Source organism: Cuculus canorus, chromosome 2, assembly GCF_017976375.1.
Source record: "Cuculus canorus isolate bCucCan1 chromosome 2, bCucCan1.pri, whole genome shotgun sequence".
Taxonomy (NCBI): Eukaryota; Metazoa; Chordata; class Aves; order Cuculiformes; family Cuculidae; genus Cuculus; species Cuculus canorus.
This window is the reverse complement of record NC_071402.1, coordinates 126,347,029-126,370,078: the sequence shown is the minus strand read 5'-3', so window position 1 is coordinate 126,370,078 and position 23,050 is coordinate 126,347,029. Positions and strand designations below refer to the sequence as shown.

Sequence of the window (23,050 nt, the reverse complement as noted above, 5' to 3'; positions counted from 1 at the left end):
CTCACAACTCCACCAGCACTTACTTTTCTTCACGCTGAGCTTTTGCTCATCTTGTTTCCTACTGATGTGCAGCTGGACTCCCAACTTCTCTCTACATTCCCACTGGTTTTCACTGAATTTCAGACACATACAGCAAACAACTTTTAATGTTTTTAATTTACAGTATTGATTGCTCTGAGTTATGCCTTACTGTTGGTACACAGTAAATACATTCATCTGAACAAATCACTTAGTATGAAAAAATGCAGTTATAACATTAAAAATACTGCTTTACACTGTGCGCAACAGAACCTTCAAGAAGTAATGACATCGGCTACAGCCAGGCACACAGGAAGACTGTTTCCTTTTAGTTTTTCAACACATTGATTCCTGCACCCCTTCATCTGAAATTGCCTATAACAGTAGATTTCAGGAGAGTTCTTCTGCTGAATTGTGAAGATTTGATAACTCTCAGCTTGGTCTTCAGCACTTGTATTTCCAGAATAAGATGTTTTTCTCTTCTATCCATTAGACTAAGAATGGTTGGTTTTAGAAGATTTACTGAACAAAGGGTTTCAACAATACTTCAAAACAAGATGATTCTGAAGGGGAGTTACGCTCTATTGGTTCATGCAGCTGCTGAAGTCTGGATAAATTTGCTAACATGCTTCCCATAGATAGAAGAAAAGTGGCTTGGCACAACTGCCATTTCACAAACAGTACTTAAGTCAGATGAAATGCATTCTTATCACAAGCTTTAGACAGATTAAAACACAATACCTAGAACTGATTTAATTTAGAAAAATAATCTTTTTTTTTCCTTTCTAAAATCTTTAAGTAATGTAACAGAACATGTATAGTGGAAGATGCCAAAAACCACCTTGTTTTTTAATCTCAAAGAGTTGGGCTGCCAAAGTTATTATACTGCTGACTATTAATCATTTGATTACTTATATATATTTTTTTTAAACAACAAAGAGGCAGGAAATGTTTGTTTATTTTTTTAATTATATGATCAAGAATGACTGAACATTAGAGTCACTGAAATCAACCCAATTACATAGTTCCCATTAAGTTAATGGCTGCCAAACAAGCATGTACTCCAGCGACCCATCGTGAGCAATGTTACCTGATGGGTGAGACAGATTTTAAGGTTAGACACAGTACATGTAAAAATAGAAAGTTTAAAAACCAAACTCATCACAGACATTTCCATAGCCATCTCCTCCGTGAAATAAATAAGGCAGCAGATAACTTTTACTTTGCAGTGGCATCTTTGAGGTATGCTATTAAGTCTGCTCTCTCAGCCTTCTTCTTAATACCCGCAAAAATCATCTTTGTTCCTGGGATATACTTCTTTGGATTTTCCAAATACTCCATCAGAGTATCCTCACCCCAGGTGATACCTAGAAAGAATTAAAAAAAAAAAAAAAGAAAAAAAGTTAGTGACTTTAAAATAACAAACATTTTGATTCTTGTCCTTCGTGTTATTTTACTTTTCTGGTAGATTTCAGTACTTGTAGAATTATCACTGAAAACTGAATATTTTTGTCTCTAGTATCTCAGAAGAGCAGCTTTAAGTTTACCTTTATTCTTATTAGCATCTGTGTAAGAGAACCCCTCAGCCTGTCCAGTCTTGCGTCCAAACAGGCCATGCAGGTTGGGTCCAGTCTTGTGCTTGCCGCCCTTTTCAACTGTATGGCACTGGGAACATTTCTGCACAAAGATCTTCTTGCCCTTCTCAATATCTCCCATTTTCAGTACTAGACCAAGAACATACAGAGGTCAGTATCACAGTTTCAAGGTCACCTTTTCGAACAGTCCCGCTGGTTTACAAAACAGTATATACAGCCCATCAATCTAATAATTCTCCAGCAGGATTTGTAACCACAAGCTATAGCTGCTGGGCTTGAACATTAGCATAGAATGGTTAGACTACATAAAAGGCGTCAAGGTGATTAACATGTTTGAAGAGGAGGAAAAACCTTCCCTCAGCCAAAATAACTGCCCTACGGCATATAAATAGTGCAAGGATATTTTTTAAAGCCTAAATTGGACACAGCCTCTATATACAGCTTGTATACCCACCAAAGGAAAGTCTCCTAGTCACACAATTCTGTGTGAGGGGTCAAGACTGTTTCGTTTCTCGGTTTCAGCAGAATCGCACCCGCCCGGGGCCAAGGACGGCGGAGCCGAGCTGCCCCCCTCCCGCCACGGCCCGGGACGCCTCGCAGTGCCCCACTCACGCCTCCCGGCCCCGGCTGCCCTTGAGGCGGGAGGACCCTCCGGGCAGGCCCCGGTGGCAGCCAGGCCTCGCCGTGACCTTCGCTGCGCCCCGACCGCGACCCCGGGCTCCGCGGAGGCGGGAATCGCCCTCTGGGGACAGACGACAGCGCCACCCGCCCGGACCCTCGCGGCCCCCCGCCCGCCCCGGGCCGTCCCGCTGCCCCCCGCACAACGGGCCCCGAGCCCGAGCCGCCCCGCCGGGCCCCGAGCCCAAGCCGCCCCGCCCGCACCTGCCCGTCCGGCCGCCCTGCTGACGCGGTAACCACTGCCCCGGTTGCTCCCGCACCACCCGGCGTCTGAGCCCAAGGACACACCGTACCCCGCCCTATGTAACCCAGCGGCGCCGCAGCGCTCGGCCCGCCCCTCACGGCGCCGCGACCAATCAACAGCCGGTGTGCTGGTCTTCCATTGGTTACCGAGCCTGCCCGTCAAGGCGGACGCACACCCCGCGCTCTGCGACCCCGCGCTGGGCCCGCCCCTCGGCGCGGCAACCAATCAAGACCCGGTCCTCAGCCCTCTGATTGGTTCACATGCCTGTCCGTCAAAGGGGACGTTCGAGGCCGGCGCGGTGTTTCCCCCGCGCTGCGGAATTGGCGTCAGACGTAATTCCGGTGAATAAAGAGCGGCGGGGGAGGTGGTGTCTGCGCATGCGCACAGAGGGACGCGAGGCAAGACCTGGGCGGTGGGGTGGGCGGGGCCTGGACAGTGACGTCAGTGAGCCCCGCCCCTCCTTTTGCTCAGGAGGGACACGTGGGGGTGGAGGGATAGTGAGTGTGTGATTGGATCTGATAGCTTGTTTGGGATGGTGGAATCTCACCGTAGCAAGGATTAGAAATGTTAAGAGAGTATTATGGAAGGGAGCACCACAGAAAACAAGAAGAAGTCCCTGCCTTCCAGTACTTAAAGGGGGCTACAGGAAATTATAGAATCATGGAATACTTTGGGTTGGAAGAGATCATCCAGTTCCATCTCCCTCCAGACCAGGCTGCCCAAGGCCCCATCCAACCTGGCCTTGAACACCCCCAGGGATGGGGCATCTACAGCTTCCCTGGACAACCACTCTCATGGCGAACAAATTTCTTCCTTATGTTCAGTCTAAATCTACCCCTCTCCAGTTTATACCCATTACCCCTCGTCCTGTCACTACAAGCCTTTGTGAACAGCCCCTCTCCAGCTTCCTTTTAGCCCCTTCAGGTACTGGAAGGTCGCTGTAAGATCTCTGAGCCTTCTCTTCTCCAGGCTGAACAAGCCCAACTCTCTCAGCCTGTCCTCATATGGGAGGTGCTCCAGCCCTCTGATCATCTTCATAGCCCTCCTCTGGACCTGTTCTAACAGCTCCATATCCTTCTTATGTTGTGGATTCCAGAACTGAACACAATACTTAAGATGAAGTCTCATAAGAGAGGAACAGAGGGGCAGAATCCTCTCCCTCAACCTGCTGGCCATGCTTCTTTTGATGCAGTCCAGGATATGGTTGGCTTTCTGGGCTGCGAGCGCACGTTGCCGGCTCATGTTGAGCTTCTCATGAACCAGCACCCCCAAGTCCTTCTCTGCAGGGCTGCGCCCAGTCACATCATCCCCTATCCTGTACTGAAATTGGGGATTGCCCCAACATAGGAAAGCTAGGAAGGGGTTCTTTATCAGGGAGTGCAGTGATAGGATGAGGGGTAATGGTTTTAAGCTGAACAAGGGGAAATATAGATTAGGTATAACAAAATGTCTACTGAGGCTCTGGAACAGGTTGTCCAGAGATGTCGTAACTGCCCCATCCCTGGAGGAGTCCAAGGCCAGGTTGGATGAGTCTTTGAGCAACCTGATCCAGTTGCAACATGTCCCTACCCATGATTGGGGTGGAGGATAGGGGGGTGGTGGAACTATGTGATCTTTAAGGTCCCTTCCAACTCAGATCATTTTATGATTCTATGTCTTCCCAGCAGTCTGAGTGGCTGTGCTTGAAGAGAATGTGTTGGTATCCATACATGGTGGACTTGTAAACAGAATTGGAATAATGAATTTCAGATATGACCGCCACCTCACTCTCCTTGATAAGGAGGAAGAAGAGCTCCTGAAAAAGCATGGTGTAATAATGTCCAGTGATCGAAAGGCAGTGATCATGCAAGGTGTACTGTTTGCCATAACTATGGGCACTAAAACTATGTGAATTCCCCACTGTGGCATTTGAAAAACTTTACTTTGGGTGTGCGCTGCTGTCCTGTGCTAGAACTGGTATAATCATGCTCCTGTAGTTGCCCTGTGGAGCGATGCTCATCTGAAGTGCTATCATGAAGAAGGGGGGAATGAGAATAGAGTAAAAATATACCAAAGATTCCTCTGATGGCAGAATTTTGAAGATAAGTTATGAGAATATCCAGCAAATTATTACTTCCATGTTGGGAGATGGTGCATTGTTTTCCACTGCTTATGATGTCTATAGCATGAGACACGTGTTTGTGCAATTTAACAGTTAAAACTGTAATCTTCTTGAGAGTATGCTTAACACAATAAAACTAATTTGCCTGTGATACACAGATAAATTCATGTATTTCATTGGGGGGGAGGTAATATACAACGCAATGGAACCACTCTAAATTGGTATCTTGACTTCTGTGGTTGCTAAACTCAAATCTCAAGTCATGTCAGACTTCCAGAATTGTAAGGTTGACTGTAAAGATACTAAAGATAGTTTAAAATCTAAAGGCATTTTCTGATTCTTTTATTTTCCATTTGTTGTTGAACCTTCATCTTGCACTTAACTCATGTTTTTAGGCTTTTACCATGATTGTAGGAACTGTAAATTTTTTTAGTAGGGCTTTTGAATCCTATATTATTTAAGGAGTGGGATACATATAACTTTATATCACGAGACTCGTTATAAGATCTCTGGTCTCTCTTTAAAAGAGGAAGGAGCTGAAAGTATGTTTTAAGCTGCTTGAGAAATTACAGTAGTGTAAATTCTTAAGCTTCTTTTAGCACTTGATGTGAACTGATGCCTACTGACATACAGTCAAAAGTTCTTTCTCTTCATAGAATGCAATATTAAAACATCTGTAACTTTCCATTTCTGTTGTGCTTTGCCTTCTAAATATGTGTGCTGCATACTGAGCATTGCATATGGAGCTTCACGGTTAACCCTTCTGATGGATGTGGAGGGACATTGTAATTTTAGTTTTTCTCCAGGAAGCTGTTTTTGTAAACTATGCCTTGAAATTCAAGACAGTTGAACTGGGTTTTGTTACACTTTCGAAATAACAAAATAATACTTTCATGGAAAATACTGGATTTGTGATATTTTCAGTACTAATGATTGATATGCTAAAGATCAGTCTGTAAGATGTTGTCTTCTCTGCCTTACATCTGCCCGCTTGGATATCTGCCAGCAGTCATGATGCAATAACCTTTCGTGAAAGTGTAAATGATATGAACAGAGTATTTTTGGGTTTGTGTACTGTACTGTTAGTAGAAGCAGAGGTTCTGTCTAATGTGAAAATATACTAGTTTAGAAGATTTATTTCACAGAATCACAGAATAGTTTAGATTGGAAAAGACCTTTAAGATAATTGAATTTCCATGAGTAAGAAGAGGTATCTTGAATGGAGAGGACTTAATTTGTGTAAGCCTGTTTGGGCGTTACTAAGTGTGACTTTGGAGCAATGCAGTGGTAAGAACTAGTCTGTAAGTAAAATAGGCAGTGCAGGATGGGGTGTTGTTCAAGTTGCCCAGTGTTTTATGTTTTGAAATATTCTGCAACAGGACAGAGTAATAGTGAAATTTTGCCTTTCTCTGCTGAATATAGCATCTGTAGTGAATGTTAGTGTGAAACCTGCACATGTTGTATAACTTCATCTGTAGGACAAAATGTTGTGGGACTTCCAGAGGCAGTGCTGAAGACAAAGTCATGCTTTATGTGTTGCCATTGCTGGCGTTAATGAAAATGTCTTGGGGTGCATTTTCAGTGTATTATTACTTTCCTATGTGTATTAACATTAATTAGAATGTTTGCCTTGGTGTGGTTTGCCTAGCAGGTTTGTAATTTAGTCTTTCCATTATTCACTGTGGGTACGTCTGAAATAGCTTTGTCTTTTTACAACCTCAGACCATTATATACTAGAACAATAGTTCTTTTGTAGTCAGGATTATTGCTATGTAATTCTGTCCCAAAGGAAGTAAAAATAAACAAAATATGTACTGAAGTCCAGTACTACGGGAAACATGGGAAAAAGCCAACCATTTCTCTTACAGAGGTACACTGCAGATAGAAGGACAGACTACTGGGTGTGGACTGGAATTCAGGAAAACGTGGTATTTTTTTTTCCCCCTCAATTCTGTTATAAACATCTTGTTTGGTCTTTGGCAAATATCTTAGAAATCTCTTGTGTTGAAATCATCAGGGATTAGGCGCTTGAGTACCTTGGCCCTTTTCATCCTATTACTGTGTGGAAGTGGGCCAAGCCTGAGCTGCTGCTAGTTATCAGCTAACTGTCCCCGTGTTGGTGAGTCCGTGATTTGTGCTGCAGTCACAATAGTGTGAGCTGGTTTTAAGAATTTGCTTTCCCCTAGGTCGCAAATTTTACCATAAAACAATACCGACTGATTTGCACCCTTACGATTTTTGAATTGTACTGAAGCTGTTCAGTGGATCTGCCTTTTTTTTTTTAAAAAAAAAATCTTTGCCTTTGAAAGTGTTCAAGAGAAAGGAATATCTCTCTATAGTTTTTTCAAAGCCTGGTTTATCATCATGAAAAAGTGATTTTGGGCTGGGCTTGAAAAGTACTTGATGCTGGGATCCTTCAAAAATATTCTGCAGTAGCAAGCATCTGCTTTGAGGGTTACTTGTCAACACTCTTAGGGACCAAGTCCTGTCACTTGGAATGTACCGATGGCTTTGTGCTTGTTATGTCTTTCACAGGACATTTGAATGGAAGATAGGAACCTATTCACCAAAGCAGTTGAGGGACAAAGGTGGAAAAGATTGTAGCCTGAAGGGTGAATGAAAATGCCTGTTGAGTGGTGTGCATCTAATCTTTGCTGCTTACTGTGCTTTACGAGGTCTAAGACAGTAAGGGGAAATACGCTACTATTTTGAACAGCTGGAAAGGCAATGTCTCTGAGATGCTGCAGTTGCCAAGACTCACTACATATTAAGCCCCTTTTTAAGACAAAGCTAAATTTGTGAAGAACATCTACTTCTGTGTAACGTTTTTATCAAACTAGTCTTGGTTTTGTTTTAAGCTCTGTTTATAGTAATTTCTTATGGCTACATATTTATGCTTTGTGCAGTTGTCTCAGATGGCATTGTGATTTTATGTTTTTTTAATGACAGTTTTTTATTAAACTGAGTATCTGAATTGCATTCAATGCAATTTTCCATGACTGAAAAGATAGAAACTATTACTAAATTGAAAAGAACTGCTGCTAATTGTCACATGCTTGTGCTATGAAGATAAAATATTTGGGAATGGGATATAGAAGTACTTTCTGTGCCCTGGGGTGCAGTGGCATTTGAAGGATGTGATCTCAGCAGATGAAGGCAAAACTTAAGAATCCTTTCCATATCTGCTGCTCCTGTTGTTTTGGAGAGTGAGTTTTGTAGGGCTGTGGATGCAGCTGCTTGGCGCTAGGGGAGATAAGAGCTATCCTACTGTGGGAGGTTTCAAGTGGATGAAGGGGTTGAGAATTGCCTGGCCAGGATGTTTTTGTAGACTCCAGTTAGGTGCAGGGTGAGGCAATGCTGCTCATCATCTCAGTCAGCTGTCAAAAAATGATTGGGACAGGTGTAACAGAATGTTAATATTTAAAGTTAAAGGCCAGAGCAGAGTTCTGACCTCAGAGCAGCAAACAGATAACACAGGTAGATACCAGCCAATCCAGCCAGAGTGCAAAGCAGAGTGGAAGACTGCCAAAATCTTTCATAGCTGGATCAGTGGCTCAACCATTATAATGTCAGGACTTACTGAGTGGTAAATGTACTGAAGCGTCTAACAAGCGTGAAAATGCTACTTTGTCTGTTCTTCAATGCTTACAACACATGATGAAGTGTCCCCAAGAGAAGTGTAAGTGGAGGTCTATGTCATTCCCAATATCTGGGTGGTGGGAAGCTGGGTAGATTATGTATTTGGTTTGCCTGGCAAGGTTTTGGTAGCAGGGAGGCTACGGGGGTGGCTTCTTTGAGAAGCTGCTAGAAGCTTCCCCTATGTTGAACAGAGTCAATGCCAGCTGGTTCCAAGATGGACCCACTGCTGGCCAAGGCCAAGCCAATCAGCGATAGTGGTAGCACCTCTGGTATAGCATATTTAAGAAGGGAAAACAACTGCTGCATAACAGCAGCCAGAGAGAGGAGTAAGAATATGTGAGAGGAATATCTCTGCATATACAGAGTCAGTGAAGAAGGAGGAAGAGGAGGAAGTGCTCCAGGTCCTTGAGCAGAGATTTCCTTGCAGCCTGTGATGGAAACCATTGCAAGGCAGGTTGTTCCTCTGCAGCCCACAGAGATCCATGGTGGAGTAGATATCCACCTGCAGCTTGTGGAGGACCTCATGCTTTAGCAGGTGGATACCCAAAGGAGTCTGTGACCCCGCAGGATGTCCGTGCTGGAGGAAGCTCCTCGCAGTACCTGTGGATAGAGGAGCCCATGCTGGAGCAGATTTGCTGGCAGGACTTGTGACCTCATTGGGAACCTATGCTGGAGCAGTCAGTTCCTGAAGGACTGCACCCCATGGAAAGGACATGTAGAAGGCACATGTGCTGGAGCAGTTCATGAAGAACTGCAGCCCATGGCAAGGACCCATATTGGAGAAGTTCATGAAGGACTGTCTCCAGTGGGAGGGAACCCATCCTGGAGCATGTGAGGAGGAAGGAGTGGCGGAAAAAATCTGTGATGAACTGACCACAACCCCCATTCCCCATCCCCCTGCACCACTGGAGGGGAGGAGATAGAGAAATTGAAGGTGAAGTTGAGCTTGGAAAGAAGGGAGAAGTGGAGGGAAGGTGTTTTAAGATTTGATTTTATTTTTCACTATCTTACTCTGACTTTGGCAATAAATTAAATTAATTTCCATGAGTTGAGTCCTTTTTGTCCATGACAGGAGTTGGTGATTTTGCTGTATGTATCTCAACCCCTGAGCCTTCCCATTATATTTTCTGCCCTTGCCCAGCTGAGGAGAGGAGTGATAGAGCAGCTTGGTGGGTACTTGTTGTCCAGCCAGGGTCAACTCACCAAATTAATAAGATCCAGTGTTCAGAGTCCCTCTTCTTCAACTTAAAACAGTCACAGAGCTTTAGCTGAGGCCGTTGACTCAATGATCCTCTTTTCTGTGTTGAGATACTGAACTGCTCTGCTTAAGTATTTGTTCTAGGAGCTTCTCGTAGACTGTTAGAGGTCTGGTTGTCTGTAGACTCATGGAATGAGGCCTTGGACCTCAGCAGAAGACACAGAAGTGTGGCATATATCTTCTCTGTAATCAGTTCTTGGTTCCAGGGAAGTAACACAACAGTAGCATCTTTTTCGGATGAGTATAGAGGAGTACTGGGTATGAGACATAAATGCATAAAGTCACGTAATTAGCAGTGGAGCATAGGATAGCAAGAAAGGACTTGCAAATGCAAAAGTTGTCCTAGGATAGGACTGCATCACCTTCTCTTTTACTATCAGAAAACTCATTCTGAATCCTTACAAACCAGCTCCTGTATTGAAAGTAGGCTAAAAAGAAAGGTGATTTAAGGTAGTAATTTAATAAAAGACTATTTTTTGGACTCAAGGTCAAAATTAATTAAGTTAACTCACAAGGGCATTCACATTTGAAAGATTCAGGACCTAGCAATTTGTCAGTTTAGCTTTTCTTAAAAACACTTCTGTTTCTTTTGAGGTTTTGGAAGAGAACTTTAAGGGCTCAAGAGATAAAACACAAATATAAAGATATCCTTTTGATAAGTCCATTATGTTTTTGAACTTTAAAGCTAGTCTCAAGCTATTTTGGAGTTTACTGGAAAACTGAAAATAATAAGTGTCCTTGTGCATTGTCTGAAAGCCTGGTTCCATCTGACACAATAACATGCTACAAACCCACTAATTTCTAGTAGCCTCGATTTCTGGTTTTAGTTGTGAAGTGATTGTTCAGAGTTACTACTTTTTCAAATTATTTTTTAATGATTTTTTTTCTAATGAACCGAACAGATGGAACCATTTCAGCCATATCCTGTTTGGAGAGGATCACAGTTGCCTACGTTGATAATATATTTGCTTTGTGTATCTGTGGAAGCCAAAGATTACTGTGCTGTCATTTACATGGTCAGCTGGGACATTATCTTTGAATAATACAAGCTAATGAGTAAGGATTTCTTCTGCAGCACCTTAAATGAAATATCGTCAAAGTAGTCTCCAAAGCATCAACTTAGCCCTGAGAAAAGCTCCAAATTAAGACTCCTTTTGTAAGGAGATTTGCACGGTTGGGTCTTCTTATGTAATGGTGATGTGCTAATGTAAAGTAATCTACTAAAGCCTATACAGTTCTTTTATTTAAGCTATAGGCCAGACAGTGGGACCTTTCGTGAAATAAGAGCACTAGTATGGCCCCACAATTCAGATGAGAGCTTACCTTAGGATTTTCAAAGGAGAAACCAGTTACAACATAAGCAGGAATAAGGCTGTAAACTGGCAAACTTAGCTCTGCTCTCCCACAGAAATAAAACAAGTGTGCTATGGCAGGCTTAATGCTTTTGCTTGTAAACCGAGTTATACAAGGGCTTTGTGTATTGCACCAGGAGAAGCTGTTGTGTGTGAAGCCTGACCAAGTCACTAGACAATATGTTCATGATTCATAGATCTACAGGCTGTCTTCTTCATTGAGAGGAAATCGCTGCTGCAGATGTGGGCACCCATGGGATGTTTCTGTCAGTGGAGAGGTGGGATTCATCCCTGCAGGGATCTTATGCTAGTTTTGTGGCCTGTGAGCAGCTAATTGCCTGGCTGGTAGTTTTAGAATCAGGTTTTAATATCGTGGCCTTGTTGTTGCTTGTTTTTACAGAAGTGTTGTATCAGAGCAATTAGTGGTTTAGCACCGTTTCTGATAATGATCAATGTGCTTTGTGGAAAGCAAAAAGTACCTAGGACGAGCTTATTGTCCTAAAAATTGAAGTCTTGGAGCACTGAGAACACTTAATCCAAACTACTAGTGTTGCAGATGTTTTTCTTATGCTCCTGGGCTATATTTCTAAGCCTTTTTAAAAACTGATATTAAGTTCTTTGCCTTTATTGTGTTCCAAGCAGAAAACTAAACAAGTGAATTAGGGTGTACTTTCTAAGTTTCTTCTTTTGTCTAATGAGTTTGACCAAGCAAAAAGTCTCAAAGCTTGTTAATTCAGTGGCTTACAGATACATGATACGAATGATTGATGAAACTTTTCTTATGTGTTATGTACTCATTGCTAAGCTGTAGCTTATAGTAATGGGTTGTTGTTGTTTTTATTCGTTAGTGTGTGGGGGTTGCTATTGGGTTTTTACGTTGTTTTGTTTGGTTGTTTTGTGTTTTGATTTTTTTTCCCCCGGAAAGAACAAGTTCCATTTTCACATTCAAGTTCAGGCCTTCCTGAAAGCTGCCCCCTATACAATGCTTCTGTTTGCAATGTATCTGTGATTTTGTGACGCTTGTTTATTGGTGGCTTTGCATCCAAATGATGAACATTCCGGTAGCATGTCTGAGGCGGATTGGCCTGCTCTTGGCTCACAACCCATTTCTGGTCTGTGCTTTCTGTCACTTTATGCTACTGACCTAGACTGGCTGCTGTTTTTATTTTACTCAGGATTGTGTCTGAGTAGCTGGCTATGACAGTAGGAACTCTGTGCAGAGGTGGAGGTGTCTGAATGCTGGAGGAGCCCTGTTCTCGCAGAATTGATTCATGGGGTTGTCGACCTTGAAGTTAATGCACAGTGCACCCTCTCTCGCTTGTGAGAGACTAGGCAGAAATGTTTCTTGCTATATGGAGAATAGAGGAGGATTTACACTGTCATGTAGGTTTCTTATTTTAGCAGAGACTGCTTATTTTAGCAGACAATTGTCTGAGACTAGTGAAATGACTCCATTAGGAGTCTCCCAGGCAAAGAGCAGCAGCGCAGACATTCATTACTGTCTTACCATCTAGGGACTTTAGAGTCAGTCTTTGTACTTTGGAAAAGAAAATATTCTGCTCCACCCCAATGGATAAGAAATGAATGAGTATAAATGTCTTGTGCTCTCTTTTCTTCTGTAAGCATTTGTCTTCCATTTGTGATCTTGTAGACAATATGATAGTATGAACGGTGACTTGCATTGGTGTGTGTTTAAATACTTTTAGGAACTGGTGCAAGTGGGACTGAAGATGCTGACTGGCATGTGACTTTTTAGCTCTCTCAGCCACAGTTTGACCCACTGCTTAAATACTGTTACCTTGTTTTAATCATTTGTACTGTTGAAGCTTCAAATAGGAGTGCAGAGTCAAAATTGCACTGTATAGGAACTTTTCGAACATAAAGTATGATTGAGACCTACAGCCAGAGAATAGACTTCAGCACTTACCATGCTGAACAATCACAGTATTTGATGTTTAATGTATGTATCTTCTAAGTGGAATAATATTGTTTAGATAAATCAGCCTCGCCCAGGATAGGCCTCTGCCAATCTCCCTTTGGAAGCCAGAGGGAAATGAAGCTGCTCAGTTTGGAATTAATGTAAGCTGCTTATTTGAATTTTCATTTCCAGAAACCAGCTGCTGAAATTGTTCTTTAAAGTGTTCATCATCATAAAGTGAAACATCTGTTTCTTCTTCTTCATCACATTGGAGAAAAAGCTAGACAACTTTTCCATTTCAGATACGGGGATTCAGTTATCAGAAACTTGTTAAGTGCCATTTCAAAAGGGATTTCCTTACTTGGATTATTCTTTTAATCCAATAGAAAAAAAGCAGGACAATTTGGGGACTTTTTATCTGAGGCCGTATTTGTGCTATAAGAAAATGACAGCATCTTACTTAGTTGCCTGCTTCTTCTGTGTCTGTGCAGTTTGAACCCGGAAATACTGTAAAGCCAGCGGTGTTGTGGAAGGGAGGGGTGAGCAGGAATCCACTCCCTCTGCTTTACCTGCTGTATTGCATAGTCAGAATGAATTATATGGGTGTATCTACTCTGCATGACAATATACAGGTGTCATTGAATGGCATAAGCCATTACAGGTAATGAGGCATTAGCAAAAAGCAGCTCAATTTGATTTGCTATGCTTATGTACCATGTTATGCTTAATTTGCATGAGTAGCATTTAACATCAATACTATCTTTTCACTTCTATGTGGGCCACACAATATAATAATTCTTGAAGACAATTAAGCGTGGAATTTTACAATATAGCTTTGTATGTTCTATATTGTAAATCTTTGCATTAAAATAGGATCTGATAATGTTACTTAAGCACCCTTAAGGAAGAAAGGCAAATCACTCACATAATTGAAGGAGGATGAGTCATAGAAACTCTGCCAAACTGAAACTGGTGTAGTTAGTAAAGAGGCCGTAGTCTGCAACAGTAATAGGTCAGTAACCGATACCCAGTGTGCAGTAAGGACAGTAGGTTGATGAGTTCAGTGGGGTTGTCCTGATTTAACAGCAGCTGAACATCTAGCCAATATGTTTCAGTCTCTGCAGTGCTGCAGTATCCACATGAGAGCTGCCAGCTCATTTTATGAAGACTGTTTCTCGTACTTCTCAAGGCAAAAGGTCGTTTGAATTGCTGTTATATATTAGTGGCAATTTTAAATGATAAGATTAAAAATAAGCAGATAATCATAATAACTCTTCTTGCAAACCCTGAACAAGTCATTAAACCATGACTGTCAACCAGCTGTGTCAGGACTGATTTAGTATACTGAACTTTTGCCTCTGCTTTACAGCGAGCCTTGCCCTATGCTTAGGTATTGTCAAAGGGAAGCCTTAATTCCGCTAGCTGAATCTGGTAGTACTTTTGCCAGTATTACTTGTGGTGGAAGCATGAGTTTCTTAATACTTGCAGTATTAGTTGTTTCACATCTTCACCTAGTTCTCCAGTTAATCTGCCAACTGCTTTCATGTAATCGTTACCCAGGGTAAGGGGATTCATAGGACCTCTTCTTTAATGGAGACATGTTTTATTGTCACACATTTTTATTGTTTAGGAAAATCAGAATTAATGCACGGTCCACATGGAAAACCTTAGTTTACAGTTTGTGTGGCCTTTTTTAATAAATGACAAAAAATTAATTCCTTTGAGAAATTTAGGGGCTAACATTTTGTGACCTTTCATTCCTATCCCAAGTAAATTAATTTAATGAAAAATGCTTACCTGTGAAGTCCCAGCTGTATGTTGTGATCCTCAGAGCCCTTTCAGTGTTTCATAGTATATTGGTTGTTCTTGGGGAGAGGTTATGTTCTCACTCTTTAAAAGTGGAGTTGGATAGTATATTTGACCCTTTACTTCAGCCAAGTTAGGAAACTGAATGAGAAGAAGAAATAGGTACGATATAAGCCAAATATGTGTGCTGGGTGGAAAAGACTATTTTAAACTTTTGAAATTACACGTGTCACATCGCCCTGCCGCAGTCGTCTGTTTAGTAAATGCTAATGAAAGTAAAATGTAATGGGAAAATGTCTTCAGTACAATATTAGTACTCAGGTGGAAGATTCAACAGGTACATAAATCAGCAGAACTCAATTCAAATTTGGAATGAAGTTCTTAATCATAGCCACACATGATAGGCAGAACATTACGTGCTATATAATCTTTCTTTTGTAGTCATAGTAATAGATTGCCTCAAAATGGACTGTCACGTTGTTTCTCTTAACACATCCATAAGACTGTGTGTCTGTAAGGGCTGTATCTTTCTTTATTCACCACTATTTTTTCCTACACTATTCATGACTTCTTTCTGTCAACAAACTTCAGACTATCATCCTTTGGAAAGAAAACTAGTGTTTAACCAAGCTGAAAAATAGTAGAAATGTGATCGTTTATGGATGAATTCACTCTTCTTTACGAACCAGCCCAGTGTCCATCATTAAACCTGGGTAGCAGGTTTGGAGTCAAAGATCACCCACAAAGAGAACATTTATCTTCTTGAAGACATGGAAATAGAGATGCTAGACTGTGAGTGTGTTGGCAGGACTTGTGGAGAGGTAAGGAGGAGCAAAGATCTAGTGCTGCCCAAACCCATTTCTTTGAAGGGCTGCAAAGCATAATCTGGGCTTATGAATGGCAGGCACCTGCCGCTCTCAGAATGTGTGGTCAGTAGCTATTACTGTTTCTTCATATCTCCAGAGCCTTCTTATCTCCAGAGCTACTTGCCTTGGTCCTATGAAAGCTCGTTAATACTTAAAGGACTTCAGTCATGGGACAATCTGCTAGCCTATGATCTTTTTTATGTATTGTTGAGGTGGCTGAAAACTGTCTCTAAGGCTTTTTACTCTTTCTATGCACGGCCTGCAAGTGTTTGGAACAGTACAGGAGTTCTCTGTGTAGAAATATCTCCTGTGAAAGAGATGCAGAGAAGTTTAATAATAATATTTTAAGAAAAGACATTTAGCTTTTTTCTGTATGAACTATGTACTTGGAAGTATGTGTGCTGTCCCAGCCAGTACACAGCCTTCTTCTAAGGGTCAGAGGGAATACTGACAATTTCATGCCTATATGAATTACCTATAGGGGAAATAATTAACATGTTCTAATGGAACACCATTGATCAGAATGATAGATGGATCCACATTTTAAGCTGTAGACGTATGCTCACTATAAAGACAGCTGTGTGAGCTGCTGCGAATGTCTCTTCTACCTTGGGAGACTGCCTTTATGGAACTGCAGACAGAACTCATCTTTACTCTTCTGTTATGAAGTCAGCAGGGTTGGATCAGATTACGCATTTATTCATCATGAGTTAACCCAGTTGTCTCTTTTGGAAGTACTCAGTGTTTTTATCTACACCATCAGAGATGCAAGGCTAGTTGGCTTAGGCATAGAGGTGGTGACAAGCAGCTGAGGGCTGGATCTTATACCAGATTAAGCTGCCTCTCTAGGCAGCCATCTGCCTGTGGCCAACTACAGGAGCTCTGGATTGATTCATGCACCAGGAGGAAAGATCCTTAAGTTTTCTGTGCATGGTTCTTACAAACAGCAACAACAAACAATAAAGCTTGATGAATTGTGAAGCTGCCTCTGTACTCATAATGTTACCATCAGAGGAATAACTGAGTGCTACTGGGTGAAACTGCAGTGCACACTTGGAAGAGCCTTATTCTGTCACTGCTTTTTTTCTCTTGTCTTCCTGCCTCAGTTTCCCTGTTTACCTCACAACAATGCTGCCAGCACTAACTACATAATAGCTACTCTGAGTTTTGTAAAGGTGAGATGTAGATAAGGCGCAAAGCTTTTAAACACAGCCTTCCAGGGATAAAAGTCACCTGAGCGTGCTCTGGGTTATCTGTACTTAACTGGAGATTTCTCCTTCAGTCACTGAGAACTGGAGTGTCATGATCTTGGAGGAAGTCAAACCGTATGAAGAGAACAGCAAATGAAGCTAAAGTGTTTTCTAAGCGCTGGTAGTAGTTGCCCCCTTTGCTAGTAATTCTGAACCTGCTAAGCTTTGCTGAAAATAGGTCTTGGCCTCCAATGATCCTCCTGTTGTGCAAAAATAGGCTGTATAAGCTCACCTCCACGCATGATTAGTGTTTCTTAAATTGCCAATGATTGATGAAAACTGACTAAAATGGCTACTCCTAGCATTACATATTCCATGGAAAGATTTTTGGGTTTAGATGAACAAATACTTCACTAAAAATGCTCATGTACTCAATTATATACATAGCTGTAGAGCACCATGCTGATGAGTGGGAATGGTAGCTAATTAATGCAAATTGACATCCTACTTAACATTATCAGCTTTTACTCTGCTGAAAAGCATCTTATCCATGCCAGTGTATGCTATTTCACACAGTTATTGCCAAACCCTTCCTGGCAACACTGCCTTGGCACATGGAGGTGCTGGCTTTCTCTGGTCCCAAATTCCCCATAGCTCCGTGTGGTGAGCAGTGGCTGTGGACTCCTCTTCAGTTCATGTGTGTGATCTTTGAATTAGTCTTCCAAAACAAAGTATCTTTCAAACTCCCAGTGTGGTAGAATACATCCAGGGAAAAGCAGAATAAGAACAAACATTTAGTGCTCTTTTCCTCTAATATATTATGTAAAACACTCTCAGGATAAATTCTGCTGGGGTTAAAAGCAAACACCTCGTGATAGATTGCATAGTGTTTTGTAAATAATGAATGTCTAGGGCTTCATCCCTGTTTTTGAAAGAAATAAGAAGAGTTGCTTTTTCTCTCTGGACCTTGTTCTACCATCTGTGTAGTGGTAAAGTATTTTAAATTATTCAGCTCTAATTTCAGGGTACCTTTGTTGTCCTCAGCAAAGGTATGGCAGGCTTGACTTTAGCCCCCAAATTGACAGTTTTTGATCCTACTGATGCATTTTTTTTTTCTTCTTCTCTTTCACTGTTTTGGTCTGTGAAGAATTATTTGTCTGGCAGAAGATATCAGCTAAATACACTGCTTACTTTGTGGGGATTAGTAGCTGTGTTAAAAAATCTCTTGGCTTCTAAGGTTACCAGGTGTTCACATTAATTGAGTTTTTTCACCATTCTCCGTACTGAAGTATCCTTCATAAAGACTACAACTATCAGTACATAAAGCTCTAATTTAAGCCAAGATGAATAGTTTGACCATTGGTATATTCAGATTCTGGCTGTTAAGCTTCAGTAGAAAAGAGTCCTGACTTCAGTAATGTTTCTAAGTAATTTTCAAGAATAAATGGTAAACCCACAGAGTCTTACCTCTGGCCTTCCTTAGAACAATCACATCAAAAGCCTTGCTAGGGATATTGGGATGGAAGGGCTGATGACCACTTCAATCAGTCCCAGTGTATCAATGCTCAGGTGATCAGAATTTTGGGAACATGGTGTACCTAGAGATGTGTGTCTGGTAGGGATGAGAGGTGGGAAGTGGCAAGCACAGTGGTCTTGGGTTGGTTTGAGCTGGCGGGAGGAAGGACAGAAAGAAAGATAATTTCCTTATTTTGTATTTCACAGAGTTTTAACATTAAATGTAACACTTAGCAATAACAGGGAGAAATGTGAGAATCAGAAAGGTGATATCATAGTTCTTTAATCCCCTCTTGCTTGCACCCTGCAAAGAATTCACAATGAGGATTCCCTTTCAGCTTTGTACATAATCTGTCATACCAATTAACATTTACTTTTATGTGGCTTAAGGGAAACAAACTGTGGACTTCTGATTCTTGCACATCTCCAATTAATAGTAACTGAATTTGTGCTTGTGAAATCAAGATTTGCCTCTAAGAAGGCACATATTTCTGTGAGGAAGGAAGATAAAGCTAAACTGGAGATTTTTATGGGGTAGTGAGAAATGGGATTTCATGGAGCGTCCATGTTCCTGTGGCTGTTCTTTTCAGCTTTCATTTTTCCATGGTAGGATAATTAAAACGCTTATTAAATTAGGAGACTCCTGAAATCTTCTGAGGAAAATGAAAGCAGCAATTTATTCCAGTAAGAGAGACTGTCACCCTGGTTGAATTCTTCTAAACTTTACAGCAACTGCATACAGTCACTTACTGAGAGCAAATGCCTTTCCCCAACTGCTGTATAAAGCAGAGTCACAGCCTTATACAGGATCCAAATTAATTTAATTCCTGAGGCTGTGCATCATGCCCTAATGAGCTGTCTTACCAAGCTGGGCTTTTCTGAGGCTTTTCTCACAAATCTCCTTTATACATACTTTAGATTCCTTACCTGTACTGGGTAGATGCTCCCAAACACTTTAATTCACATTAGGTAAGAGGCTATGAACAACACAGCTAAGAAAACCCAGTTAGCCAATAGGCAAGTCAGCAAGATCAGTATTTGTTAGGTGAGTGGATGTGCTAGGCAAACAGTGCTAACCTACTAATATTAGAGGTTCATTCAAGAGAGAATTTTTTGCCTAGTAGTGTTGCTGCTGCTTATTGCCAAGGAACCAGCACTCTGCAATTGTGGCTCTAAGAGGGAGAGCTTGCCATTTTATTTCATTAAGGAAAGATAAGATAAAATATGGTACTTAGTCTGGTTGCTTGCCAAGCCTATATTAGGGAAGAAGAATATAATAAATAGCTTACCTGAGTTGACCCATATTCATTAGCACTTCCCATGTATCGTCTGAATCGGTGCAATCAATATACATTAGGGACAAATCAATGTGTAGGCAGTGCAGACAATAATCTTACTGATACCAGGCATTCCATGAGGAAGGTTTTGTGTTGTGAGGTGCCAAAGACTGAGAAGGAACTAGGAACAAGTGATGTACAAAATGTCTTTGTAAAAGAAGCAAGGGAAAAATCTGTCTCCTTACACTTTTGTGTAATAAGCTCTATATTAATTAACAATGGTATGTTCTATTATTAAAACCAAGTTCTTTTATCAGTAATGCAAAACAGTAATGCAAAACAGTGTCCTGTTTCCACTTGCAGAGAAAATACTTATTCATTCCATGCTGATAAATTATTTATATTTTACCATGGAGATTTATTTTATGCTTAAAATAAATTTAAAAAAAAAAAACAGTCAAAAGAAAACACTAACTTTGGAGAGTGAGAATTTAATCCCTGAGGCTAGCTAAGAGTCTCTTGGCAATGATACCAAATCAGAAAAATGTCTAAGATTTAAAACTCAATTAATTTGCTTAATGTTTCTTTGTGATATTATAAAAAGAAAAATGCTTGAAAGACAATATTACTGGGCTAATTTAAGTGGTTCACCTAGAGCTCCAAAATCTCATGCATTTCATGAAGAAGGCTTAATTACCTGGTCTTGCTTGTGTCTTTACCATGTATGGGTAGGAAAGATTGACTGCTGGTAGTCTTTTTAAAAGCTTTATTATTTGTACAGTGACCGTACAAAGTATCTTGATTCTACAAGCTGTATACCAAAATCTTCATACTGCCCCCTTGTTTTTCTCAGTGAGGAGAGGGATGTCCCAGATTCATTCCGAAGCAGGAGATGGTGATAACTGCTCAGGACTCTTCCTTTTGTTCAATTTGAGGGTAGAGCTACTTGGGATACTAATGGGCCCCATGGAGACTCCATCATTTCAGCCTTAGCAGTTCTTGTGGGAGCTCTCTTCATCCCACAGCCGGAGATTACTCAGTAGCCTGGTTAATGGTTAATGGGAGCTGTATCCAAGCTCTGTTCAAGTCACGTGTGACTCAAAAGCTGCCACTTGGCCACTCTGTTATTGAATTAGTTTCTGTAAAAATGGGTGTTGGGCAGTTATAAAGAGGAAATATGCCCTCTTGCTCAAAGAATTTAAATACAGTCCTGTGCTTATTTCTTTCCATACAGTAATGGGTGTTTTGAAGATAAAGTGACAGATCAATTTTGTTCACACGTCCTGATACAACATGCAGAAGTCATGCATTTCATTGTCAAATCTGTGCTGTGATGCTATGGAACTCAGTGCATCAACATGAGGTGTGATATCTCACAAATTACTGCGCCAGCACGACTCATGCCTCAGCTGAGCTGAACAAAAGATGTACTTTTAATGTGTGATGCTACAAAGATAATAGAACTTAAACAAAATGTTGGATTCTGACAACCATTTGTATATTGTTACATTTATAACAACCTAGGATTCTGATTCAAACATGTGCCTGTTGAAAAGGGAAAGCTTTTGCAGAAATAACCATACTTGCAAACCAGCAAACTTTAGAAGTCTGTTCCCAAGATACTAATTGTTTTTCTATTTCTACAGTTAGAGCTGGTTCTGTATGCCTGCTGGTGCTGTAGACGTGAAGAAAAATAATTCTTAGTGTTTGTCTTCAATTCACATTGTGTTACAAGACTTTTAAATACAACCTTCCAGTGGTAAAATTGAAAATAAACACTAAGAAGTATTTTCAATTTCTATTTCCATTCACACTGTGTTACAACGTGAATCATAGCATCCTTCATTGCATTCATTGGACATACTCCTGATAAAAGTATGCAAAACCAAGGAAAGTCAGTCTTCTTTGTGCTCTGGCATGGTATATTTAAATACCTTTGTAGAGCACTTTTCATTATAACTTCTAAACTCAAAGCAGTGATAAAATAAGGCTGAACATGCATTTTCATGACTATTTAGAGAAGCTTTGGAGCTCAGGTTGGAACATCAGCAAAGCTTTACATTTTCAAAAGTGGACAGTTGTTTAGACTGTTCCTTATATTTTTAAAAGTCAGACTGGGTAGTCAAGCCTGAAACCACCCAGAATGGATCGCCGTATAGAAAGGCAGAGCTATGGCTGGAAAGGAAGGAAGGGATAGCAGCTTTTCCAAATTTGGCACTGACATGCTTTCACCAAAGTTCTAGTAGACTTCTGCTGGAGTCTGCTGGTATCATACAAGAAACAGTTGTTCAGTATTATGTCACCTGCTCCTTTACATTCAGTTCACAGAGGATGTAGAGTCTATCAGTCTCTTGAAAAGAAGTCAGATTCAACCTGGAGAGACTTATTCTCCCAGAACAAGTCCACGAAGTGATCCAGATGGACACCATCCCATTACCCTAGCAATGAATGCACTGTGGGCACTCGGCAGACACTTTTTCATAAAACAGGCAGAAATCAAGTTTCATGTGAGAGTATCCTTATGGAAATGCTGGCTTGCCCACAGTGGCTCCTCTCCTCGTATAGTTCCAAGCACTGGGTGCAGAGATGCACTTTTTCAGTGATGCTAATGAAAGACACATTGGAACCTGTGTGACCTTTATGCGGGGCTTGACAAAGGTGGCTTTCACTTCGTGCTGTTTTTCTACTCTCTGACTCTGGTAGAAGCCTCTGAAGAGCTGATTCTTCTCTCAGGTGTGGAGTGGGCCTGAGAATCATACAGTATGGGGAGGCTCACGGCCTTCAGCTTCTTTTCTACATCAGGCCAGAGAACTTTTTGCTGCTCTTTCCTGTTAATTTCCCACGTACTCAGTAAATTATTAAGAGACTAAGATGTATCACTCTTGCCATTTTTAACAGGTTGGAAATTATGACTAGAGAATAAAACATTTCACATGTGTGAATTGGCTTTCTCTGCAGCCCTTTATTCTTTCAAAGGGAGACAATCACTTATCTCACCTGAACTTACAGCCTGCTTGATCAGGGAGCCGCAGGTCAGGGAACCACTGCTGGTAGGGGAGCTAGGGGACAGCCAGAGGAACTGAGGCATGGTGTGGCATGATAAACTGTGAAAGCAGCTAAAAACCCACAGGGAAAAAAACCAGTTTTGATTTGATTGGTGCTGTCACTGAACCCACAGAAAACCTCACCGATGTGACTTGTCTTTGGAAGGACAGCGGCAAATGCTTTAGCCTGTTGTTTGTGTATAACTAGGGTTCTTGGCCATGGCTGAAGAGTGTTTTTCAAGGCCCTTCAGGACTTTTGCAGTCTTGCCTGATGTGAACTTGAGGACACATTACACCTTTAGTTGGGAGGAGGCAACTTCTCTTCTCCAGTACATTTCCCTGGGAGGTCATACTTGTGTAGGCCACTGCTAATGCACTTGCATAAGCTCATCTGTACAAACTCAGTGATTCATTTTAGTGCAAAACTGCACAAGGATATGTAGTGTGCATACTTAAGGTAAAGACACAGATGTCCCATGGAAGTGTACAGATTTATTGCAAATGCCTGGTAATTAACTTCCCACAGAAGACAGTAATGGCTCAAAGGAT

General features: G+C 41.3%; 2 protein-coding genes across 2 annotated transcripts in view; both read right to left on the bottom strand.

Annotated features, from left to right (window-relative positions):
• Positions 1 to 920: 920 nt before the first annotated feature.
• Positions 921 to 2,652, bottom strand: LOC104061004 (cytochrome c). Its single transcript, XM_054060540.1, has 3 exons — positions 2,496 to 2,652; positions 1,566 to 1,742; positions 921 to 1,385 (listed from the first exon to the last, which is right to left on the bottom strand). Exons 2-3 carry the CDS (start codon positions 1,732 to 1,734, stop codon positions 1,237 to 1,239), a joined length of 318 nt encoding a protein of 105 aa, XP_053916515.1. The 5' UTR covers positions 1,735 to 1,742; positions 2,496 to 2,652; the 3' UTR covers positions 921 to 1,236.
• C2H7orf31 (chromosome 2 C7orf31 homolog) overlaps positions 2,082 to 23,050 on the bottom strand; it is a 31,336-nt gene continuing 10,367 nt past the window's right edge. Inside the window, 8 exon segments of the mRNA XM_054057893.1 lie at positions 2,082 to 2,686; positions 11,829 to 11,975; positions 12,057 to 12,197; positions 12,200 to 12,233; positions 14,286 to 14,385; positions 14,597 to 14,687; positions 15,855 to 15,950; positions 18,133 to 18,333. Coding sequence (XP_053913868.1) covers positions 2,082 to 2,686; positions 11,829 to 11,975; positions 12,057 to 12,197; positions 12,200 to 12,233; positions 14,286 to 14,385; positions 14,597 to 14,687; positions 15,855 to 15,950; positions 18,133 to 18,333 — 1,415 coding nt within the window.